The sequence below is a fragment of the Amia ocellicauda genome, chromosome 9, assembly GCF_036373705.1.
Source record: "Amia ocellicauda isolate fAmiCal2 chromosome 9, fAmiCal2.hap1, whole genome shotgun sequence".
NCBI lineage: Eukaryota > Metazoa > Chordata > Actinopteri > Amiiformes > Amiidae > Amia > Amia ocellicauda.
The window spans coordinates 3,480,101-3,506,611 of NC_089858.1; the positions used below are offsets into that span (position 1 = coordinate 3,480,101).

Genomic DNA, 26,511 nt, shown 5'->3' on the forward strand with positions numbered 1-26,511 from the left:
GTGTTCGGCGTGACCTTCAACTCAAAGTCTGCTTGGAAATAACCTCCCTACCCAAACAACGTAACCGCAGATGAGCTTTAATAAGGGTTCCGCAATTATGTCTCTTTTTCCCCTTCAAATATAATTATGAAAATTTTGAACTGTTTTCTTTTTTTTAGGTCATTTGTTTCTGAGGGAGACTTTAAAAAAAAAAAAAGGAAAATAATAACTGAAACTGTGGCTATTACGTGTGAAACTGAATAGCATAATGGCCATCTGGAATGCAGTTATGATGGAAATTAACATTACACTGGTTTGGAAGGGAGGGTGGGGAGGTGTCCCTGATTCTCTCTTTACTTTACGCTCCCATGCCTGTTCTGCTGGGGAAAAAGATCAGGATTTGCAGAATCCATCAGCCTCATTTTTGTTTGCCAACCTGCATTATTTCATGGCCACAGTTAGCAGTATATATTGTGTGCTGCTGATTTTAGAGACAGTAAAGAGACAATAGCCACACTACACTCTTTACTAAACTCTAAACACTAAACTCTTTCTAAGCATTTGGTTTTCGAAGCTGTCGACATACACGGACCATAAAAACTCAACACAGACAATCAGAGTGATAATCAGATTATTAAAATTATCATTCACAAGGTTGGACAGGAAACTAACACCAAAGGTTTGCATTTATTTACATCTGCCCATCAACTGTAGCTGCCTATACCTAATTCCCCACCAGAGCACCAGGCCTGGCAGGCTGATGACTGATTTTCAGTTTAAAAAGTTCTGTTTTGTAGTTATGTAAACATGTTAAAACCCATTCTGCTGTTGTCTTTCCTGGAATACGCAGCACTGAGTCCTTTATTTATATTGTAATTCTTTCTTCAAAGTTTATTTTTACACACACACAAAAATAGAGAGAGGGAGAGAGAGAAAGAGAGGGGGCAGACATGCCCAACAGACAGCAGATCATTTTACATTAAATCTTATTGTACAATCACAGGCCAGAATGGAAGTTGGACTCGCTGTGCTACAGTGTCAGTGCCAGGGGGAACTGTTGTGACTTCTGCACCCTGACATCCAGTGACGCCGTGTTTGTCTTAATCAGTGATTACACCGGGAGCTCGGAACCAAAGGGGGGGCGCTGTGAACTTGAAAGTCAGGTGAGACTTGACCTTCAGCTTCAGCCTGGAGTCAGCGGAAAACTGCTGATCGAAAATAAGCTGGAAAATATTAAATTACAATAAGTGCTGGAACAGTTCCTTCTGGTTTAGGCATTTCAACGTCTCCGCCACGCCAAGATCACTGGGACCCCAAATCCACTATTCAGTCCGTCCACGTTTGCTGATATTTGTCTCGAGTGGAATTCCTCTGAGCCACTGAACACAGTTTCCAGCCCCGTATTTTCACAATATTCCCCAAAGTACTTAAATACCCCAACAGCTTCTCCTTGGAAAATCAATGGAGAATCCACATTCAATCCAAAAAATCCACATGCAGACGGAGAACCAGTCCTTCAGGGCCTGTGTTCAGAATATGTTCTGCACTGCCTAAAGTCATTTTTAGTTTTTTTTCCAACTGCTACCAATTGACGTGGGACTTTTGCACCTCTTGAGAACTGCAGAAAGTGCGTGTGAATTGCTTGAGTGTGTATTGCACCATTAAGATACATTTTATCAAGCACTGGGCCAGGTGGTCCTCTCGATTTTAAGATATTTTCCCTTCGAAATGGTTCAAATGGGAGACGTTGACAACATATTATGAAACTGTCCCATAAAAAAACAAAAAAATGTAATAATAATAAAAAACAATGACAAATCCTGTACATCTCATATAGGCTATTTTAGGACATAAAAATACACCCTTTCCATGCCCAAGCACAGTCCTGTGAAAAGCCCGTGGTCCAGGTCAGTGCCAGTGGGGACTTGTGTTCGTTATCCCAGCTTGGTGAGCTTTGCTGTGTCTCGTCAGTCCGGTGCCCGGGGTTTGGCGTCAGTTCGCGGTGGGCACCTGGCTCTGGTGCATACTGTACTCTTTGGCCTTTAGCCTCAGGCTGGCGATGCTGTTGGCCATGTTGACCCCCTGACCCGCAGTGGGCGTGCTGGACGAGCTGTACGAGGACACGGTGCTGCAAGTCAAACACAAGAGAGTCCACTATCAGGCGGGGGTCAAGTCCTCGATCTTGAATTCAGTAACACAGCAATATCGGGGGGCAAAGAAAGCCCTGAGGAGTTTTAATACACTCCTTATCAATATCTCTGGGACAGAGAATGCAATCCACCCCCAAACAAATCTAAATAATTTCTACCAATATGCTGACACAGTTTTATATTGTTTCTGGGTTTCCTCTTTTTTCTGTATGTGGAGGTTTTCTTTTGTGTTTTGCATACATCTTCTGCTTGAATCACTGGATTTCATATACTGTCTTTAGGTTCAGATACTTTTAATTTTTATTTGCTAAATATAACCAATTAATCATTACTTCCAGTTTGTGAGCAGGTGGAGCTGTAAAGGAAGTAAAAAAGTCTCCAGTCTTATATGGCCCTCTTGTATAAGAGACATATACCTCCAAAGGTGTCTTTCTTCATTCAATGAATACAGTTAGCAGGGTGAGTCTGGTCTGGGCTCACAGGGAGATGGTTCCTGCTCCTCACTGTGGGCCCCTGGAGCCGTGGTGTTGAGTGTTGTACCTGTAAGGTGCGGCTGGGGACCAGGAGAGATAGTCGGAGCTGAGGGGCGCGGGCCGGGGGGCCACGGGCTGCTCTATGACCACGTCGGGGCTGTAGGACTTGAGGAGGTTGGCCGAGCGACTGGCCAGAACGGCCCTCTCGTTCCGCCGGAACTTGGCTCGTCTGTTCTGGAACCACACCTGGGGCAGAGGAGAGCAAGGTGAGAGGGGACTCCGACACAAAGGCCTGGGCAAACTGGAGGGGGATTTGGGGGTTTGTTGGGAACAGGAAGTAGGACAAAAAGGTGAGTGGGTGATCTTTTAAATATAGATACATAGAGGCATGTGGCATTGTGATGGAGGAGTGTGGCAGTGTTGTGGCAGCAGCACCTCGCCTGTCCAGGTTTGCTCCAGTGTTTAGTTGTCTCTCTCCATACCATCACTTAACTAGTGCCCAAATTGCTTGACAGTCCCAGATTCTGGTGGTGGTGTTATTATTATTAATATGGAATTTCATGGTTAACAATCAGACGTGTGGCATTCGACATACACAGTTAGGTCCATAAATATTTGGAGAGTGACACAATTGTCATCATTTTGGCTCTGTACACCATCACAATGGGTTTGAAAGAAAACAATCAAGATGTGATTTAAGTGTAGACTGTCATCTTTAATGTGAGGGTAGTTACATCCAAATTGGGTGAACGGTGTAGGAATTACACCCATTTTTATATGTGCTCCCCCCAATTTTAAGGGCTCAAAAGTTCTTGGACAAACTAACATAATCATGAATTAAATTGTGAGTTTCAATACTTGTTTCAAATTGTTTGCAGTCAATGACTGCCTGAAGTCTGAACCCATAGACAGTTGCTGGGTTTCTTCCCTGGTGATGCTCTGCCAGGCCTGCACTGCAGTGTCTTTAGTTCCTGCATCTGGTGATGTCTATGGGTTCCAGACTTCAGGCAGTCATTGACTGCAAACGATTCGCAATCAAGTATTGAAACTCACAATTTAATTAATGATTATGTTAGTTTGTCCAACTACTTTTGACCCCCTAAAATTGGGGGGACCACATATAAAACTAGTGTATTTTGACTGTTTCCTTTCAAATCCATTGTGGTGGCGTACAGAGTCAAAATGATGACAATTGTGTCACTGTCCAAATATGTACATAACATAACTGTACACAGGAATACAAGGGTAACAATGTCACTAAAAACTAAAATAATAATGTAATAGTCTTAGGTAGACCTACCTGGGGAAATAATTACAGTAATTTAGGACATTTCCAATCCTGGTTCTGCAGGATCCCCTACTCTGCTGGCTTTGGTTCCAGCTGAGCTCTCAATTACTTAATTTAACCTTAATCTGCTTAGATTTCACTTTTTAGATTGTGTAATAAGAGTTGGTTATTTAATAAGTTCTTTATACAATTACATACTTAAAACCCATACTGTTTTAAATCATTAATAGGCTGTGATTTAGGAAATTATTAGTTCAATTAAGTAATTGAGAGCTCGGTTGGAACAAAAAACAGCAGAGTAGGGGGTCCTCCAGGACCAGAATTGGGAACCATTGCATTAATTGAATAAGTAAGAGCTTCTGCAGGACAGTAGTGTAACCCCCGGCGCTCATCAGACCCGTGCTATGGCTGGATATTGAGGGAAGACTGTGGCTGCTACTTCAGGCTCTCACCTGGACTCGGGCCTCGCTGAGGTTCACCCTGCGTGCCAGCTCCTCTCGGACGAAGGCGTCGGGGTAGTGTGTGCGCTCGAACACCCGCTCCAGCGCCTGCAGCTGACTGCTGTTAAAGGTGGTCCGACTGCGCCGCTCCTTCTTCCTCCGCTTTGTCAGGCTCTGGTCGGAGTTCAGGCCTTCTGCTGAGACGGGGGAGAGAGGAGGGTTTGTCAGGCGGTCTGCTTTGGGAGGGCTAGAGATCAGGCTGGCTCCCTGCTGAAACCCATGTTGAATAATGGGCCTCACCCATCATCTGCTGGTATTACTCGGTTTTAGCAGTTGACTAATGAATTTAAACAAAACTCAAGAAGGCATTTTAAGAACCCACTTTCCAAGTGTTCCCGCTCTGAACATTCTGACAGAATTTTTATTGCCCAATCAGGAGGAAGAGTAACAGCAATCGTGCACTACCATCTGCACAGCGTTTGTAGCGTCCATTGGCCAAATGTGAACCAGCCCTCGGGGTGGTTTATACTTTTGACAGAAACCCAATTTGTTGTATTGGGCAATGGTCTCCAACAGTTAAGATTGTGTCCTCTATACAGACCTGTACATTTAAAACATGAGCCCCTTTCTAGATGGTTCCAATGATAAGGAGACCACCTATAAGAAAATCTACACAAACGGACCAGGTTTTACTCAAGTCCTGGTATCATGTGTAAGCACTGAGCCTCCTTCAAGCTTCAGAATGAGTTTAGGGAACAAAAGGTAGAGAACCGATTCAAGTATGCTGGGTCTCTCCAAGGTCCTTTTACATTAACAGACTCTGAACACCAGAGCAGACCTTGTGAACTAATACAAGATAATCTGCCAGCAGCAACTGAGTTCTCTCCTGTTCTGAATTACTTCATTCCACTGGCACCGTTCCCAGGCATTGCGAAGCGGAGCACACCAACGCAAGCCTAATTGTATTTGGCATCTATCTGAAAGCTTTATGATGTGTGAGTTTTGGAATCACCTTGAGTCTTCAAAACCCATTTGAACACCTGAAGGTTTCTTTAGGGAATGGGGTTTGGGTGTGGGGATTGGTGGGCCCGGCTGGAGGTTGCTTAAGCTGTATGATATTCAAGGTTAGTTTTACTTTCCCTAAGAAGATTTGTTATTCCAGCATGTTCCCTTAATAGACCAGCCAGAAGAAAGACTGTCTTCAACCTGTTATTCTTTTAGGTTGCATTCACTTTCAAACATCTGGAGTCAAACCTGTCACTCCTTAACAGAAATGTAGTTGTAATGATAGTCCACCTAAATGTTTTTTTCCATATGCCAAGAATGAATCGATGACATGGCTGCCTTCAGAGCCCTTTTCAGGGACTGGGGGGGGGCTATAAATCAGTCTTTGCCTGACATTTTTTCTGATGCAAATAACCTTCGGCCCAGATCACATTTCTGGAAGCGAACGTCATGTCTGTGTTTCGGAGAGAGTTCTGGGGAGATCGGCTCGCTTACATGGAGGTGAGCTTTGGAAGATGGAGAGAACATGTCACACATGTTAATAATTACACCAGTACGTTCGTTATTTCTTTTTTGTAGTGGTAGTTGAAGAACCAGTAGCAGTGCGAGTGTCGTGTTTGCTTATAGTTCACTTGTAGAGACATTAGGGAGAGAAAGAGCAGCTCCCAGTTCATGTGTGCTTTTAAGGGAATCCAAGACCAGCATCCCAGTGACAAAGTGTAAAGAAAATGGTGAACGCTCTTAAATCCGTGGTCACCAGCCCTGGTGCTGGAGAGTCCCAATGTCTTCATAGTTGGCTCCAATCAGTGGCTGAGGAAAATGGGAAGCTGGATTAATGAAGCCAGTAAGTATCTCAAGTATGTAACAGAGAGCTGTGCCAAATTGAAAACCAGAACATTGTGTAGCTTTCCTGGATCGGGCCTGGAGATCTCTGACCTCATTCAGGTCTCTGCCCATGGTATAATAGAAGACAATGAACCTCACACAGTGTCTGTCAAATTCTGACCCCTATTCTGACTGGGCATTTTCCTATCGTGAGCATTACTCCTTTGTTAACGACAAGATTAACCAGTGGAAAGACCAGGGATCAACAAAACAGGGGGGCGGGGGAATGATGGAACCGAATCCTGACACAGAGACGCGTGTCTTTTGGAGTTCATGAATATCCCCTTCAAATCTGCTGTCACAACGAACACTGAGCCAGATTTGTCGCAGTTGTTGACTGATCAAACCTAGGACTTGAGCTCCACCAGCCTGCGATCTCCACGCTAGGTACTTCGCCCTAATAATGAATGAATTCACTGCTTTCACATCCAGTCATTATCTTGTAAAAATAAAAACACAACTCCGATCCCTTCAACACTTCAACACACCCGAGTCTGTGACCAATGATTCCATAGTAAACTAAAGGATTGATTCCAACAGTACCTGATTTATATTTGACTTGTCCTTTTCCGATTAAGCAAATGCAATTTCTTTCTTTTTAATTATGCCTTTTCCCAGACGTTTACAGATCCAGTTGGGAATAATGAAATGGTTTCCAAACTCCCCCACATATGTAATATAAATGTATTATTATTATTTTGTATTAAAAATAGCCAGTTGGGCTTATTAGCATAGAATGCAGCTCTCTGTGAACCAAGAGTATAGTGTGTGAAAATAAACAGCTGACTCCCTCCGCTGTCATTTTTAGGATGTGATGAGGCTTTCAAAGAAATAACTCCCTTCTCCAGCCAGTGTCCCTCCAGGCAGTTTCAGACGTCCAATTAGACTGTAGAAAATGCTTTAGGTTTGTGCTCCACCACCCCCCCCCCAACCCCTTTAATGACATTGGCAAACAAGCTACAAAATAAATACAACCCGGGAAGCTGTTTCCAGCAGAGAAAGGACTCAACACAATTTTTTTTTATTATATCCATATACTACTTTTATTTAATTTTTTGCCACAGATGGATAGTTAAATGAAACATCTATTAAAATCTTTTTCAATGCTAGTAAAATGTTTGCAACGTGGTGCAGTTACACACAATCCCTATGAACGAACCAATTCCAGCTGACCAATCACATAACTGTGAATTCCTGTGGTTTCTGAATAGTACATTTTGGCCAGTATTTATCCCTCACTATAGCTGGTATCTTATAGAAATATCAAAGTGTTCTGGTCCTACTAGTCCACTGAGCAGTCTATCATGAAACAAATATTAACAGTAGCTGTGATATGTCCTTGTTAATAGTGAGGATTATCATTTATTGGATGCATCGTGATCTGGAACTCAAACGTTCATTATTAACGAAGGTCAAAATCTCAGACCGCTGAAGAGATCGCATTAATTGACTTCTATGTGTCTTTGTGAGCTTAAAATTGGGTGCAAGCAAAATCCAAATATTGATAAGAAAATAGATTGATTACTGCTGATATATTACTCAGTATACCATTAAACCTTTTCACTCAGCTGAAATGGTCTCGTGAAGATTGGAAGGCAGCTTTGCTCTGATTGAGGTTGTTTCATTTCAGCATGTTGGAGGCAAAGGAACAGACAATGGAATAACCCTGTGCCCATGTTCTGAGAATAGTCCTACTGTTAGTGATTAGGAACAGTCGCCATCCAGCCGAGTCGCTGTCTTACTGCGTGTGATCGAGATTATTTCGGCACACAGAAAAACAAAACAAAACAAACAGCTGTGTGTCATTAGAGGTCGCAGGGCCTGGATTGTTTTTCAGATCCAGCGATTGATGTATTTGTTCTTGCGATGCTGTCAGACACATGCGAGTTCTAGGGACTGGCCCACTCTTGGTAACACGCCTCTGTCTGTGCCATCGCCGGTGCAGCAGGGGAAGTGTTGAGATCTATCAGATAGAGTTATCGACCGACGTGAATCAAATCGCTTTCACCCCTGCCCCGTCTCTGGGGAGTTTGCGCAGAGTGGTTCCTCTGCCTCTGACGTGGATACTGTCAATGGCATAGAAAGGGGGACTGGTAGCCTGTCTGATTTAGCAGTAAAACAGTGTTAGGACATCTGTTGACATGACAGACTAACCCTCCAGGACAAGCTGCACATAGTTTTTGTCAGACAATGCAACTAATGAATTGGATAAGGTATTGTATTTTCAAATTCATTCTGCTATGTTCAGAAATTAAAAATAATAAAACTGTTTGCTTTCACTGATCCTGAGATCAAATGACCTTTTATGACCCAGTTCAACAGTCACTGTGTTCCCAGAATCTGTTTAAATCCACTGGAGTTCTCATATAAGACAGCAGCAAGGAGAGAAAGACTACAGCAGACATTTATTAAATCCTGAGTACACATACTGAACTGACAAAGTATGGCTCGTGAAGATACGCACAATGGTTCTAATTATAATTCCAGGTTTGAAGGGAATGTCCTACTGAGAGACTGAGGGACCTGAACCTTTTCACCCTGGAACAGAGGAGACTACGTGGGGACTTGATCCAAGTCTTCAAAATCATGAAAGACATTGACCACATCAACCCAGAGGAGCTTTTCCAGATCAGCAGGGACACACGCACCCGGGGACACAAATGGAAATTGGGCTTCAAGGCATTCAAGACAGAAAACAGGAGACACTTCTTCACACAGAGAGGTGTCACAATCTGAACAAACTCCCCAGCGATGTGGCTGAAGAGACAATTTGGGAACATTTAAAATAGACTGGATAGGATCCTTGATCACTTAGTTATTAATGGACACCAAACGAGCACGATGGGGCGAATGGGCTCCTCTCGATTGGACACTTTCATATGTTCTTATTTTATGAGAAAATTATTAGATTTAATAAAAGCTTTGTGAAGCCTATGTATTGATGTCACTGAGCCCCACATTCAGGTCCCTTGCTTTATTAATTTCACAAGATGCATAGTTGTCAGTGACAGTATAGTCTACTGCTGTGAATTTTACTTGTTCAAGATTTTCCCATATAAAAAAATGTGAACAGTATGTTGTGAGAAAATTCAACTTAAATGTGCGTCACATTAACCTCATATACACCTCCCTGTCTGTCGCTGGTTTACTCTATACTATGTGATATTCATATCTGACCTTTTAGTTTTACTTTATTCGCTCAAATGGACGCGTGTCATTTAACACACAAAGCCATGCCATGTTAAAATGAAATACTTTGACATACAGACATTACAGCTTTGGTCAAACACGAACCTTAAAACCCAGCAGTCACAAGCACACCTCTGCCTGTTGCTGATATTGAAACACAGGATTGTTCATATCTCAATTAATGCCTCTTGGTTCATTGCTTCTCTAAAGCCGTGCAACACGTGCATTCAAACACACACTCGAGCTATTCTGTCTGTCAAACACGGCATCTAGAAAGGGTGATAGGAGACCCAAGAGAGCTATTCTGTATTAGTGCTGTAACCCCTTAAAACAAAGGCAACATGCCACAGCAGTCAATTAGTTATGCCTCTGATACATTCAGCTGGATAAGGACTGTAAGGATGTATATAAGTGCAGCAATCCAAAGGTAAACAATATTCCAGTTTTAAAATTTGATGGCACTTGGGAGAGAAAGAATATGTTCTTATTGATCGTAGAAAGCTGACTAGCCTGAGAATGGAGCTATCTGTTTTTCTCCCAGTGCATCAAGCAACGACAAGTTCAAAAACAGACACATAAAGCTAACAATTGAATGTTGAAATCTGAAGCTGAGTAATCGAGTATTGTTCTCAGGTTCCTTGTGATTAAAAAAAAAAATTGAGAGAATCAGTGTTTCATTAACGTTAAAAGTATGTAATCATAACCAGCATATACACAAACACGATATGTTGAGGTAGAATGGTTTAACTATCTTAATACAGGTCGGAGCCCACAGAGAACCATCAGCCTCATTAAAAAGCAAACATAATTTTAATATTTCAGCAAAACAGCAAACAGTATCCACTATTGCCCTTTGGAGAAAAAAAGCGCAGTATTTTATGTACAAATGGAAATGGAAGTGAAAATGTAATTTACAGTTTGTCCTAATGTCAGTTGTCATGCTGGTAAACATTTTGGTTGGAGTTGAAGCTGCAGCCTCATTTTATTCCTTCAGACGTTGAGCACAGAAAAGTTTATTCAACTAGGATGTGTAGGCCCTGATCACAGTGCAGAAATGACACTTGGTGGTAAGCTAATAATTAACCATACATTAAATCAGCGCAGTTCAGATATAAAAACAATTCTAACAAAATATATATAATAAAATAAAGAAAAACTAAATTCTCTGCCAAACTGAAAATCCTGTTTATCTAGAAACCTTGGTTCTTGTCTTGATACCTTGGCCAATTCTGGAGGAATGCCTTATTAGCAATAGTCTTCCGTCAAAGATGCTTATCCTGAAGACTTGGATTATCTGCTCAATAGGGAATATCGAGCATTATGAACCATGACCTCTGCTCACACATGCAGCGCAAATGGCCTAATTGTTTTAGTTCAGAATTACAAAAAGCCAGATGTTTGTGGGTTTCAAGCGTAGCGCAGCCAGAGTTTGTATTTCTGCAGTGGACAAGCTTACTACATGTGAAACAGCACCTTACCTTTCTAATCCCATTACATAACAAAATACAATACATGCTCATATAAAGATTAATTAATTGATTCTTCATTGCTGGATGGGGGGAATTTAACTAAAGCAATGCAAATTTAACCAGGACACACATAAGTTAATGTGCAAGCATTCATGTATTTATTTTTGTAAGAGCTAAGAAAATGAATATCTTCTCTTGTTCTAGCATCTGTGCATAAAAGCACACAAATGTTACAGCTAAAGCAAGTTGCTCAGACCTTCCTATGAAACTAAAAAGTGACAATAACAAATGCCAATCGTGAAAGGGTCCGATGCCCATTAGCCCCAAGGCGGACACTCGTTTGAAAATCCAGCCCACAGTGTGAGTTAGAGAAGCTCACTTATATATATATATATATATATATATATATATATATATATATATATATATACTTCCCATATAAAATGCGGCTACGTATAGAGGTAATAGGGCAATTTGTTCTTCCTTTAGGTGCAGTGACGGGTCGCCCCTGCCCGAGCCCCGCAGTCCCAGACGGGCGTGCCGTGCGTGAGAGCCCCGCTGCGGGCCGCTGCCGGAGGCGCTGCCGGGACGGCGCCGGCGCACATCTGGATCAGTGACAGATGTGGCGCCTCTCTGTGCGAGAGCCCCTGCGCCCAGCCAGGGCTGCCAGATTGGGGGAAAATCTCCCATTTCTGGGCAACATGAAAGCCATGGGTGAAAAAACAGGGGGAAAGGTTTCATAGGGGATTGTATGGGGGGAAATAATTTTCAAAGGCGGGGTTCTGACTGAAATGGGGGGATTGCATTCTCTGTAAGTAGGTTCTTATAGAGAATGGATTCAATTTGAACCGCATCCCCTGCGAAAAATAAACTAAACCAAACCAGAAAAGACCAATACAGTCGCGATGATATTGTACCTGTAAAAGGTGTAAAACGTGTCCATAAGGGCTAATGCACAGTATTGTACAATACAGCCAGAGGACCAATCATACGATTTCAAACATTTTAATAAATAAACTAGATCCGAATCACATCCCCATTTGTGGTAGAAATACAGCTACAGCCTCTGTTTTAAGTGATTTGATTTGTTTGAAAGAGCCAGCGCTGCTTTTCTTGTTGAATCTGTCGCAACGGTTTCAAAGTAAAATCACTGGACTTATAGTTTAAACTAAATCATAGTGCGAAGGTAAGCAATGTTTTTAAAAATCTCTTCTTCTGAAGTAGACTTTAAGAAAAGTTTAGCCTATTATTATTATTATTATTATTATTATTATTGTTGTTGTTGTTGTTGTTGTTGTGTTCATTGTCATCATTGTTTTAATTGCAGTATCTGTTTTTGTAGTATTTTTTAGTAAATAAAAATGTATAAATCAATATTTTGAATAGGCTATCACTTTTAAAAACGTTGAAATATAAAATACAATATAAACCTAGTAAATTCATTTTGAGAAGATAATAATATCCTCAATTATTTTGACAATTAACAAATTAATTTACTTAATAAGGTTACTTGAAACCGTAATAAAATACAGCCGCGCAACAACTTCGTCAGAAGACCAAACCTTTTCCCTAAACTGCTGTATCAATTTATCGTTTTTCTTTTCTTTTAGAGAGGGAGAGATGCTTTAGACAGAAATTTCTACTGATGGAAAATGGCTCAGCAAGTTGGAAGATAAAGGTAGGATACGCAACAAGATAGTTTGAGTAACTATATAATACCTTACACAAGACAAACGCGAGAAAATGAAACGTATCAATAATATCGACAACATATTGTAGTAGAATCCCTTTTCCACTTTATATAACAGTTGCCGTCAAGGCACCGAATTAAATCATATATTTGACTTTTGACCTGCCTATCATATATTACAACCCATTATTACATCATCATTCACCCGGTCTCTGATTCCCGGTGGGGAATTAGATTCAGTCCAGCCCACAATCAACACCTTCTCACTCTTCCATCCTGTAGTTTTAGTCTATATATAAAAAATCTATCACAATTTGAAGGCATTGGTGGGACAATATTTCATTTTATTGCTGTTATTAGTATTACTATTATTATTACTATTATTATTATTATTATTATTATTATTATTATTATTATTATTATTATTATTATTCAGTTTTTAAAGAGATATATTATAATTTAAATTTGTGAATCAGTTGAAACATACCAAACACATACATACATCAGCAGAAGTTGTTGTAAAATAATCTCAAATAATAATAACTTAAAAATCCAGTACATTTATATGTGTGTTTGTCAAGCACTAGAACTATTACATATCCTCAGAGGAAGCTAGACAGTCGTGAATGACCACAGTATGCTATACAGTGTGATGCGTGTTTCTGAGAGGAAACCTGTAGGCTCTTTCACAGGGCAAGCTGGTGTCTGTTTACAGTTGCTACTAGTCGATGGTGATCTGACTTGTCACAAAGTCGTAGTTCACCCTCTGCGTTTCAGCAGCCGTATAGTTCTGTGTGCCAGAGTAGAGGAGGGCAGTCGACTGAAATAATGTGTTCAGAGCAACACAAAAATCTGTTCGTTTTAAAACACAATATTATGATTATTTAAATGTGCCCGTGTTACATGTATTGTTAAATCATATTGTTTTTTGTGAAAACTAAATGGTTTATATATATATATATATATATATATATATATATATATATTTTTTAAGACATCAACAGTTTGGGATATCAGACAGCCACAAGTTGTTTTGAGCCATAAACCTGTTGACCTAATGTCTCGCATTCATGTACAATGATATATTTTTCCATAGCCAAACACAGTACTTCAGTCTTGTGTTACATTTCTGTATAGCGTCCTTTGTGTGGCTGTGGGCTCTTAAACTGAAGTGAAGAACCATTTTCTTCCTGTATATTGTGGTGACATTTCACCCTTAGATAGTATTCAGCATAGTAATATTATAACCATGAAGGTGGTGATTATGATCAATTTCTATTGTGCTTTATAATTTTACTTAGATACCAATCTTAAAAAAAGCAACAAAGACACTACATAAACAGCACTGTTCATTTTAAGATGCAATTCATTTGGGTGAAGTAACCCTGAAACACCTTCACACTCTTCTGATGTGATTGCCTCTGGGTTTAATGATTTATTTTAACACAGGCACATGAACACACAAGATAATTGTATCCATTACTTTGCGTTTCATTCGGAGGTATGTCAAGACATCAGAATGTATCCTTAATAAAATGCACATCAGATCATTCTGGAAAGTTACAGGTGCAGTTCATTTCTGGTCTTTCAAACTCTGATCCTCGAATCTCCATACAAAGCTCAATACAGGTTGATCAATATGATATGAAATGTATTTGATGTCATCCTGTGTGGGAGGTTCATGAATTATATAATTAATCCACATATCTAGATATTTCCATGAGCATGTACTTAGTGTTATATTTTGTCAGCAAGCCAGTAAATGTTCAATTCAAACGAACGCAGACGAGCAATGTCTCCAAAACATTTGCCGAGAGGATTCCTTTACTAAAAGCTCAAGATTATCTCCCCAATAATCATACGAATCTAAACAAATTATATTAGAGAGATTAAAGAATCATCTCAACAAAAGTTTCTAAATGATTCATCATTGTTGTTTGAACTGATTCGTTTTTTTTTTTAAGAAATTGACCGTATTATTAAATAATCTACATTTGCTCTATTTGCACAATTAATTAAAATTAGATAACTATGATAATCTTATGAGGTGGAAATATTTCCCAACTTGTCTAATATTTAACCTTCTTCGTTTATCACTCAAATAACTAAAAATGTTCAATTCATTTTTATTTTGGAATGGCTGAATTGATTATGGTTGCATTTGAAATCAAGTGATATTTTAATTTCCACTGGTCCACTGGCCTTTCCTATTAGTCTTGTACTTTAGTTAAAATAAAGATTTCTTCACAGTAATTTCACACAACTCCTTTAAAACCCTGCAAGGTGCCTTACATTTTTCAACCACCGTAAATATGTGCGTAACTCAATATTTTCAAAGTCAATTACTCAAACGAATCCATCATTTCTGGTATTTTTTTCCTCCCAGATCTGGCATATTGCACCAAAGCACAACTTATTATGTGATTAAAGGGAAAAGGAGGGTGATCTGAACTATATTCATCTTTAACCTTAGGAGTTCTTGGAATCAATTTGGCAGACAATTTGACATGTGGAGTGAATTTTATAGTTGTTTTTTGTTTCTTACTTTAACAATATGCCTAAAACTCCCCTAAAAACACCCACATTATTACTAATTGGCAGGCCTCTTAATAAAAAACAGAAATCTTGGAATGAACACATTGCTAGGAGCACCTCATGCAGTGCTTTTACTTACTTTTATTCATATAACAGATACCTTTATGCCTTTGTGAGGGCAGGGAAAGTATCCAGTCCTCAGGGCTGTGATTAACTAAATTGTTTACTACTATATGCGCTATGCCATCATGTCAGTAACTTCAAATATGCTTAAATACAACCGTTGAATATATAAATTAATTGTTTTGTCCCCATACAAGACGTCTTCAGTTTCCCCATTAGCGTTTTTCCAGAAAAGGTCTCATTTATAAGCTTAAAGTACACAAAGTTAAGCCTATGTTCATTCGAATGGTTCTGTCGTTTTGTTTGGGTATCCATTTCCAAAAGTAAACTGCCCTGAAGATGAAGCTTTTATTTCATTTTTATAATATTTTCCAAATATCTACTGACTATTTACTAACTCATAAATACTATTTCTTGTTAGTAGACCAATTAACTGAACTGAAATTGATTAAGTTGCCTGGGAATTATTATTAAGTCAGACGGGCTCCGATTTGTTCCCCTAGAAAACCACAGATCCTGCCACAGAAAGCTACGGGTTGCCTTGTGCCTGAAGGAGCTGCAGCTCTTAAAAATAAAACCTCAGCGAACAGCACTCCCCGCTTGAACATGCTTGCGTGTAGATTCAACTAATCAAACCTTAAAACAAAAGCGTGTGGAATTAAAAACAGCCCCCGTGACTGTGTAATGAACTTGGGGGAATGTCGTGTTCAAAATCGCGTTTGTGTGACGGAAAAGCTCTCCAAAGTGACGTGTCTCTCAGTGCTCCCAGAGGTAAATACGTTCATCGGCAGGCGTTGGTAATGTTGTCGCCAAACGGGAGAGGGAATGGGGCCCAATCATGACCTTCTCCGAGGCTGTTAATAAAAACAGTGCTTGTGTCTGTGCCTCCCCCGCCCTTCGACCTTTGCCAGTCTCTGGATTCGTTGTTCATTATTACCTAGAGGATAGGCTAGACTGGGAGGTATTGCTAACCCTTCACCTTCCACTAACACTGCTTTCATCACTCCTACTGAATTACCTCCAGGTCAGACAGGGCAAGGAAGTGGTAGTTTTTCTCCTCATTGGGAGTAATCAAGTGCCTTCCCTGGGTTTAAATATTCCACAAGGGTATTTAACGTCCTGCCCTTTGAGATGCAAGGATGTTCAACCAGCCATAGCAGCAATATTGCTCTTTTAAGACTTTTTTTGTGAGCCAATAACAGGAGCCAGTTGTTTTTTGGTCCAGTTTAACCCAGCTCAGGCTTTGCGTTGTCACGATGAAGCTGCTGGTTCAATTCAATTAGATATTTATGTAGCACCTTTCGCAATGGATTTCCACAGAGTGCAGCACACAATAAGGGAAAAAACAGGAAAAGGAAAAGAAAGTTCCCTCTCAATTTACATCCCCTTGTTGTTTCCAGTTATTTAGGAATGACCTGGAATAACCTGGACTGGTTTTGACATTCAGAACCCATGTGGACTCTAGTGCCAGTTGTTATGAGACCAGTGTAGCTCCGGCCGCGGGATGCAAGAAAAGACTTGCATGTAAGATGCTTGACTGATTCAAACTTGGCATGTTAAAGTATAGTGCGTTACTAGGGCTAGAAAAGACTGGTTTATCCCCAGTCCACCATTTTCTGTTAAGGCTGTTCGGATTAACGTAATTGAAGCACAGTTATGATTTCAGTCACGAGTTCGAATCTCTCGCTTGTGCTTGCAAATCAGTTAGGTCCAGTCTGAGGGGCTGCCTTTTCTTTTTCTTCTCTCGCCTGAAAAAACTTCTCCTCACTCGTGTTTCAGTCCCTGACGGTCTTCCTTATTTGGAAGGGTGAGGTGATTGAACCTGTAAGCTTTATCTTTCCTATACAAGGGCTTTTAAGGGATAATTATATAGATGCTAGGTAACAAAATGCATCTTCTAGTATGTGTCACAAAGCAGCCTTTATACAGCATTAAAATAATCTGGATAGTACCGTTATCCAGAATTTCTATGCCGATATTCCTTAGTTTTATGAACATATAATGTATAATATTGATCTTTCAATATAAAAAATAATGTTTGTGTTGTTCCTCCAATCACTATAATGTAGATTTCATAAATATCATTGAGGCCCTGTTTTTGAGATTGAAAGCAATAGTTTTATACCCGATCTGCCCAGACCAATCTGGGTTTATTAAAACCATGCAATCTTCTAACGAGACAAAAACAAAACTTTGTATACCCATGGCAGAAATCTCCCCAAATACTGAAAGGGAACATGGAAAATGTATAGTTTTGTTCTTCATCATTTTGTGTAAGATTTTATATAATTCTCCAGTTGTGACATTTAAAAAAAAAGAAGTTTAGATCACAACCACCTAAGCTAAGCAGGTGTTTTAGACTTAGACAGGATCTTATCACCTTTGGCCTTGTCTGTTTTAACTCTTATGCAGCCAAGTGAAAGACAATTAGGAATCAAATCGAGAGTTTCCGAGTACACACTCAGTTCAAATGCATTTTTTGTGTTTTTACTATCCATCTTCCGTCAGTCTGCAACCTGATGCTGAGCCGGTAAAATCTCAGGAAATTCCATGAGTTTTCAGCTCTGACTCGGAGGACGGTGGATTGGGATGTCTTAGCTCAAGTTCACCCCTTGCAGTGCTCCACAATGGTGTTTAAAACACGAGGATTCAAATATCTCCCGACTGGAATGAAGTCTATAATCTCAACTGTACATTTACTTTGAAATCTTTTACAATCAATAACATTAGTCTCCAAGATGTAACACATAGGATTACCTTTTCCAATGCAGTAGCTTCTGAACTGCAGGGTTACTATAACAGACGCATACAATAACATGTCTTCTGTTCAAACTATTTGTGATACACAAATAAGACTGTCAATGGAAACAGTATCTGATTTTTCCCAGCTTATAAATGTTCCATACGAGCTGCGTGGGTAACTCTGGCAACTGTTTGTGTATCAGAAACACAGTTTCGTCACGTTGTGTTGTTTCATTCGCCGTTTCTTGAAATTGTTCAGTTTTTTTATAATAACCCTGCCTTTTCACACTGCACATTCCTAGTTAGATATAGAAGAAACAGATGGTAGTAAAATCTATATAAAAGATTTACCACACTTATGTGAAACTATTCAGTAGCTTTCATAACAATGGGAATGACAGGGACATCATTTGCTTAAAGTATTTATCCTTTAAAAGCTACACCAGAGATTCCTCCTACTAGGGCCCTCTTTTTACAGTCATTTCAATAAAAGTTAAACCTCATAACCCAAATTAATATTCAGCCAGAAGCACTACTACATTCACCTCTGTTTGAGGGGCTAAGAAATTAAACAGTGCTTGCTTGTTTAGAGGACAAGACCAGCGTGCAGATAGGAAAATGGGAGAGGAGTCCCAGCATTAGACAAATGTTTTTGGAAAACTTTATTTTTCCCACTACCCTGCGATGCCAAAATTCAACTATTGCAGCCCAGCGTCCCCCAGACGGTCCACAACCGCAGAGCAGAGTGATATAAAATGGGATTAACAGATTCCCAAAGACAGTCGGGCTTTCTACTTCTGTCCACGGGATTCACCACTGACAGAAACACAGAAGGGAAAGACGATCGGGTTTCATATATTCCACATTCTTGCTCCTTTTGCGCATGAAAAACACAAAAAAAGTAAATGTACTCAAATGGAGGACTAGGCCCAACATGTAGCTGAAACGGTGGCTTGGTTGAATGACGGGTCATTCCTGGAAGGCGGACCACATCAATCCAAGACTTGCTTCACACATTTGATCATATTGGAATAGTTAACACTTCATTATAAAGCCGCAGCAAGTGTACTAGCAGTAAATGACCGCAGCAATACTTGACAATCAGAAGATTCAACATATATATATTTTTAATTCATTAAACAGTTTTACTTTCTTATAGACATATATTTTCATGTACTGCAATAATTATTTTTTTCCCTAAGATATCTGTCTTTAAATCATCTTTAATCGTGTTTTTTTTTTAGTTTAATTGAATATAGCCAGTGACTACAATCAGCATTTGCTTTCCCATACCCCTCTGCGGCAGAAAACAGACGAGCTTCCCTGGCAGGCCGGCCACTCTGAGTCCTTCACATCTAAACATTTTGATGAAAAGATAATGTCGAGTGAGATTTTTTCGTTTGCTTATTTTCTCTGCTTGCTCGTTAAGCGCAGAGTGGAAGCACTGCACCAGTGATGATGATGATGATGATGATGATGATGATGATGGTCTGTGAATAGATGTCGTGCTCTCCACTAAACCACATTGGTCGGTCGGGTTGTCTCTCAGCCGGGGAGAAATGCTCAGATGAAAACTTGACAGTGCTCCTTAATGTTTCACATGACCCGGATCCCAAAAGAGATATACAAATAAACGGTAGTGTATATTAAGCATGTTAAATGAACAACTGAATTCAAAAAGAAATGTCGTTAAAATGAGATTGATTGCTTCGTAAAAGGGGAAATCCTCTGGGAACATTTTAATTTAAAAATAAAAAGCTATTACAGCACACCTTCGGCATGTTGCATTTGTGGCTTATAAAACGTACTCTTAGAGCAGTAGTTCGTTAACATCTGTGTAAATATTTGTTCTTTTTCACTTAAAATAGTAGGATTTGAAAAGGTGAAGCAGCAGGGCTCCTGCGGGGCCGACAGTAAATGCACACTGCGGCGAAAAGCTTGCAATTAATTTCCATATTAACATACACTATTATGACTACAGATTGCAATAACAACAGCAATACTATACTGCACATATTTCTATCCATCCTCAAAGAGTCGGGACACCTAGATCCTGCTCTTGTCATTTCTGACTGCAGTCAGCGATAATAAACAAACCCTTGACTAAATAAATGAACCGCCCAAGTATCGTCCAAGTACTTGTTGGCTGAATTTATATTTCCCTCACAATGTAAACCTGTCAGAAAGGTTTTCAATATCCGTGTGCTTGACAAAACAGAACATAATACTGAGGAAGTTTTCTTTTAATATATATATATATATATATATATATATATATATATATATATATATATATAAAAAAACTTCCTCAGTATTATGTTATATAAATGGTTTTCATTTCTTACAATTGTAATGTTTTTAAACCGAAACAAAAAAGGGAAAAAATATATTCAGTTTAAACCATCTGTGAAATGCATGCGATTGGTGTGATAATATAAATGAACCAGTGATAGTTATAATAGAAATTATAGACATTAAAAGGAGTTATTTTATGTGTGAATCTTATTTCTGTTTTCATCGATGAGATCAACCCCCTCATTGAATCAGAGACAGTTAAATCACTGCCAAAATTAATTTAAAATGTATTTAATTTTTTTTACTGCAATGACATGAGTAAATTCAGCGGAATCATATCAGATGTTAACGCGGACAATTATTATTACTGTCTTACTAGAGCTCAATTTAAATGGCAGTGGGGCCGGGAAACTGTCCTTCATTGAAGACCTGTAAGTCAAAGGTCCACAGTGTTCGCATTTGGTACAAAACGTTCATAAGCTATTCATAATATCGATTATCATTCAAACCTGGTATGAAAATAGTCTGTAAAATGCTGACATATTGTAACAATCTAATACGTTTTTAAAATGAGTTTGATTTTAAATGTTTTGGTTGTGTAAAACTTTGAAGCAATTTACCTTTTTGAATGGGCATGTATACTGAATTTGCCTGTAATTCAAATCAATAGTTATGTTTCCTTAAATATTTTTCCGCCCAGACCTACACGATATAACTTTAAACGCGTCTGTTTCCAATGCAGTCGGTGTATTTTTCGCCTATAACTTTTACAGAAACATGTCGAACCGAGCTTCTCTCTTAATATGGATTCATTGACCTATAGGCCTAATGAAATTAAATTAGGAATACATCAAAACCTTGACCTTCCCGCCTAAAGCAACCTACAAACCTATACGTATTATTATTATTATATTATTATTATTAGCAGTTGGGTAAAAGTTTAATTCTTCTTTTTTTGTTTCTTTTTAGCAAACATTGAAGTACCTGGGTGGGGTGTTATAGTTTACACATCCAGTTTCATGGGTGAAAAATATATATATATATATATATATATGGGGGGGAAACTATTAATCAAATGCATATCGTTTGTTCTGCATAGCAAGAAGCGCTTCTGGTATATTAAATTATTTAGAAATAAATGACCATAAACGACTGAACCGTCTTTACAAATTAGCCTATTCTTTCACATTTACATTAACCAAAAAGCAGTTTCTGTATAATCTTAAATTGATCACGTAGAGTTGTTAAACAATCGGTATCAAAGGAAAATAATAATAATAATAAAATTATATATATTGTGATTCAGGGCGAATAGTATAATGACAGAACAAAAATAAGCAAGCAGGTTAACGACTGGAAGAATAATCAGAAAACATTTCAAACGTCACTTTAAGTGTATATATATATATTATAGGTTTACTGTAATGTACCTTCGGGTTAATCCGAATTGAAATGGTCTTTTTCCCAAAGTGATATTTTCTGGCCCACAGTGTTAACGGTGCCATGATGGGATTGATTCAATATATTAAGATAATTGGTTGATGTATGTATATCATGCTCCCTATACACAGGACGTCTCCACATTTTATTGGTCGATAATGTTACAGGCAGGTTTTCATATATAAAATAATAAAGAACACTATAAAAAGACAGCCCAACTGATTAAATGATTGCATAAAGACAAAGCACACTCAAATGCACTCCAGAAATAATTTGAAGTGTATTCATTTAAAATATCAAAAAAGAGAGACTATATTCGTCACAACAAATGCTTCAGTCACCCCCAAAAAATCACCCCAATAAACCCCATCAACACTAACTCATTTTAAACATTTTAAATCATAAGAAAGAGATACCGTTGACATTTCACAGTGGGAGAAAATAAAACAATTTAAAATAACGGAATAGAAAATCAATGTGTCATATATTAGATAATGCAATTATAATCATCAGTATTCACGAATTTCAAATGTATTATTACTGCTTTTAAAATGGTTTACTCTGAAATCTAGGATGCTCTTTCTTGTGCTTGGAAAGTGCCACACAAATCAGGACATTCAGACTAGCCAATAAACCAACTGTCACATTGAATTTGTCCCAAGCAATACTGGTTTGACAGAGTCCATAGATAGGTCTAAGCGGCCAAAAAGCAGACAAAATAAATAATAATTACATTTAAAAATACACTGTTGTCGAAGCTTATGACCAATTGATAAAATTCAATGATTTTGAGTTTTCACTCTCATCAGTCACTCCCAGTCAGACACAGAAAAACAATCATTGCCCCCCCCCCCCCCCCCCGATGTACAGTGCGCTGAAGTGTGATCATTATACAGACTTTACACTGACATCTGTATAAACACCAACCAGATAGTGTCCCTCCTTTGCGTTAGAATAAAGGACACAAATAGATGACTCAATGCACATTGCAATCAGCGCAATGAAGGCAGATGTGAACGGAATTACGCATGAACACAAATCACAGCAGATAGCAGGCTGTGTAAACCACCGATAAGCCATCTTAACAGTAACTATTGCACGCAAGGCATTCAACACTTCAGCCATGCACGGATATTGTCTTCTACATGACCAAGAAAAGCACTTACTGTCCTGAAACGTTGCCTCACTTCCACTGCTTACCCCGGCCTGCTCCTGGAGCCCCCTCCCGGGTTCCCTGCTCCCTCTCCCGGCTCCCCGGCCCCCTCCCGCCGGCTCCTCCACGCCGCTCATCCCGGACCCCTCTTCCAGGTCCAGGAGGTGGCTGACGCTGAAGTTGGTCCTGTTTTGACTGCCTTCTATGGAGTCCATCCTGCGCACAGGGGTCGGGGCAAATTGTTTTTCTACCCAATACCCAGTGTCCATCCCTCCTTCCCAAACCAGTGAACAAAACTCTCTCTCTCTCCTTCCCCCCCACCCCTCCCGCTTCCCTCAGCAGATACTCTACAGATGTCGGGATCACTTAAAGAAAATCATTCCCCCCCTTCAAAACTCCCTTTTCGCCTGACGTCTTGTTAAAAAGTAAAAGCATTTCCACACCCCCACAAACTTAAAAAAAGAAAAGTTGGACAAAGTTGCTCCCCCCAAGGAAACTCTTGGCCTTTCCGCGTCTCTGCGGGGTGAAGGGACAGGAGTCTGTGCTCCGGAGACGGGGCTTGTGTGAGTCGGTCGTCTCTCCCCGCCTGGATTGTGCAGTTTTGGTTGAAAGGGTCGGCCGGGGCCTGGCACCCTAATCCAGGATAAAACAGTTTCTCCCGAAATACTGGGCGCAGTCCGACTTCCCTCCATTAACTCAGCGCGTCCCCCCGGGACTGAGAGCTGCTCTAATGAGATAATTATGTCTCATCTAAAGGTTCAAATCCTCACTCAGCCCCGAGGATTTACAAGAGCAGTCCCTCTAATTCAAACCAGGGGCTACAAGGTCCAATGTGTCCTTTTCAACAGAGCGAAAAGGAGAAGACGATTTCGCTTTATGTGATATTTCAATATGCATTATATAGGAGTGTGCATAAATACACATACAGTATATATGAGTGTGTGTGTATATATAATATATAGCAAGCCTTTTGGTCTCTAATTTAGAGGGCTGCTGGCTTATACAACTGTAAATGTATCAAGTCACAATGTACACAAGCCGACTAAAAAAAAAAGTGTTTTGATTTGGAGAAAATTAAATATTATTTATGAACAATTTTGAGATAAACTAATGCAGTTGAATGTAATAATACAAGGTAGGGCTACTATAAGAAAATGCATAGTTTTAGTCCTTTTTATTTACATTTTTCCCGAAGCGCCGAATCCCGAGGTATAAACTTTATTTACAATCATATAAAATAAACATCCACAATCATATAATTAAAGCCACATGGCGATTTAACTATCACCGCTTGAGAAGAGTGCACGGGTCCTTAACGGCTGTACATAGTTTTGATGGATTTTATTCTTTCCTTTTTATTTTGGGATATAGGCGACTTCTCAGTCATAATAACTGACCTCACCGCACTATTAAGCCAAGTTTCACTTAAACATTCATTTCACGTTTAATTGTATGTAATTGGCTCCACTCCATCTTACCGCAGTTATGGATTATATATACTATACTAGTATACTATATACTATATATATATATATAACTATATGTCTGACATCAACACAACACTTATTGGCTGTCTTTTTAACGCATATCTTAATTGGGCGGATTATTAAAATAATGTATTTCAATGCAGGACTATTCACTTTTTCCCTTATATGCAAGAGAGAAAAAACAAAATGTAGAGTAATTGGAAAATCTCTGGACATCATATTTCAGTTTCACAACCGCCTCTCTTTAAAAGGCTTTGCAATGAAATATGACCTTTTCGATGATCAAAGGCAAACGCGGACTCCCTAGCAAACTGCCCTTTTTCTGTTCATAATAACTGAAAGGACACCGCTAGGTTTCTTTAAACACGCAAAGATTTATTCAGGGATCTACAGGGGGCTTTAAATGTCCAAACCCGACGTGTTCTCTACACATTTAGTCCCGCTGCGAGGGAGAGGGGGACAGTATATCTTTCAGTTATCATTATTATGATTATTTTGTCTTTTCCACCAGGCTCTCTGGACATCAAACAACCCCGCAATGTTGAGTTACAGGAAGTTATTTTCTCCCTTTTGTGAATGCAACACTGAAAACACTAGTTTAGCCTATATCCAATGTCAATATTTATGAATGGACTTTGTTTCTTTTTTCATAGTGATGTTTTTATTATTATTTTATTTAGCTAGCTATTCACAGTTTCACACTCATACCACAAGAGCCTTCAGCACCGTGGAAGTTATTGCCCTGTCTAGAGACAACTAGTATTTAATTAATAAACTATTAAAACTACAATTTTTAATTAAATGAGACCATTTATTAACATGTATAGCATTTTCTTCCTGAAATGTACTATTGTGTAACCCCAGTCTAGTTATATTTGCATTACATTGTAACTGTGAAGAAAGTAATCAAGTGATGCCACTGAGTGATTTTAAAGTGGTTCCTGAATATGTATCTGAATATGTATTGACAAATATTACACTTTTGGTGCTGTGAGTGCTACATTTAACCAAGTAAAACTATACTTTATTTTTGTAATTGTTTAAAGTAGGACTGAACAACTCAAATGTATTAATTTATTACCAATTCATTCATTAATAAACTGAACAGTAGAGTGTTTGAACTGCAAAGTAGTAGCTCCGATGATACAGAACTCTTCCAGGTTTTGATTTATGTGCTGTCATCATAAGCACATATTGTATGTACAGCTGAACACACTTTTCTATTCATAGCACTTTGATGCACAACTCTTCAGTGCCTTTTCTAGACATAAGTTGATAAAAGCCTAAATAAAAGACACAGAGAAGTAAAGATTTTGCCTTCGCCACTTATTTAATTGAAGATTGTGTATTTGTCCCATGTGGCATGTTTGTCCGAAAAAAGTATTTTTCTCACAAAGGATCTTCATATCTATATTCGGCAGGAAGAAAATATGGTTTATTGTCCCAGGAGACCGACCATTACACACAAACTCAGCATGTGTATGTGTGCTGAGAAGTGGGAAACAATGCCTGGCTCTGAGTGGCTTCTGAACTACTTCTCTGATTTAAGAGGTTTTTGTTTTGATGTCTCTGATTTAACTTTAGTTTTCTCTGAACAATTCGATTTTGAGTTTGTTTGGATTTTGTTTGTTAACGTAGGAGGTATATTTATATATATTATTGAAAGACTGTTCCCTCACCACAGATCACATTGCCACTTCAATTTCTTGTGCCCGTTTGTTTTATGTATTATTTCTCTCAGGAAAAGGGCCCCGAGATAGAAAATTGTTTTCCCTCTTTGTGCTAAAGCACTCTAGACTGTTTCAGTTATGTTTAGGGAAATTGAAATACAGAAACAAATAATAGTACTTGGACAAAACAGATGGCGGTGTGTTGGTGTTGAAGAGGACTTTTGCATCCCAACAGAATCCCAAGTACTTTCATTCCCGTCTTCCTCCCCACCGACACGGAGATGGGAAAGGAGGTCTCCAGTGTGTGGAGGGGAAAAAAATGAAGAAAGAGAAAAGCACGAAAAAAAAATCAAAAGCTCCACATATTGAATCCAGATGTGCCCCCTTACAGCACAGCTCTCTCCAGCAATTTAATTAAATTCCCCGAGACAGCCAGAAGGGTTTTTAATGATCGTATTTCCCTGGCTCTGCTCCTCTGCTGCCACTCGCTCTCTCTAC

The 26,511-nt window shown here is 39.2% G+C and overlaps 1 protein-coding gene across 2 annotated transcripts; it reads right to left on the reverse strand.

Annotated features, from left to right (window-relative positions):
• Window positions 1–839: 839 nt before the first annotated feature.
• LOC136758405 (paired mesoderm homeobox protein 2-like) lies at window positions 840–23,706 on the reverse strand. Of its 2 annotated transcripts, none has more exons than XM_066712713.1 (4): window positions 22,870–23,706; window positions 4,343–4,524; window positions 2,670–2,848; window positions 840–2,107 (listed from the first exon to the last, which is right to left on the reverse strand). In XM_066712713.1, exons 1-4 carry the CDS (start codon window positions 23,123–23,125, stop codon window positions 1,972–1,974), a joined length of 753 nt encoding a protein of 250 aa, XP_066568810.1. In that variant the 5' UTR covers window positions 23,126–23,706; the 3' UTR covers window positions 840–1,971. The 2 variants fall into 2 exon arrangements, with proteins under 2 accessions (XP_066568810.1, XP_066568809.1); XM_066712712.1 differs by having other exon boundaries at window positions 4,343–4,527.
• Between the last annotated feature and the right edge of the window lie 2,805 nt (window positions 23,707–26,511).

Bases quoted from the DNA above. Each gene is read 5' to 3' on its own strand.
- LOC136758405 (XM_066712712.1), bottom strand. From the start codon at position 23,125: ATGGACACTGGGTATTGGGTAGAAAAACAATTTGCCCCGACCCCTGTG. The intron at 4,528-22,869 runs GTAAGTGCTTTT...CCCCCGTCTCAG, and splicing joins TGAGGCAACGTTTCAGGACA to CAGAAGGCCTGAACTCCGAC. The intron at 2,849-4,342 runs GTGAGAGCCTGA...CCTCTGCCCCAG, and splicing joins TCAGCGAGGCCCGAGTCCAG to GTGTGGTTCCAGAACAGACG.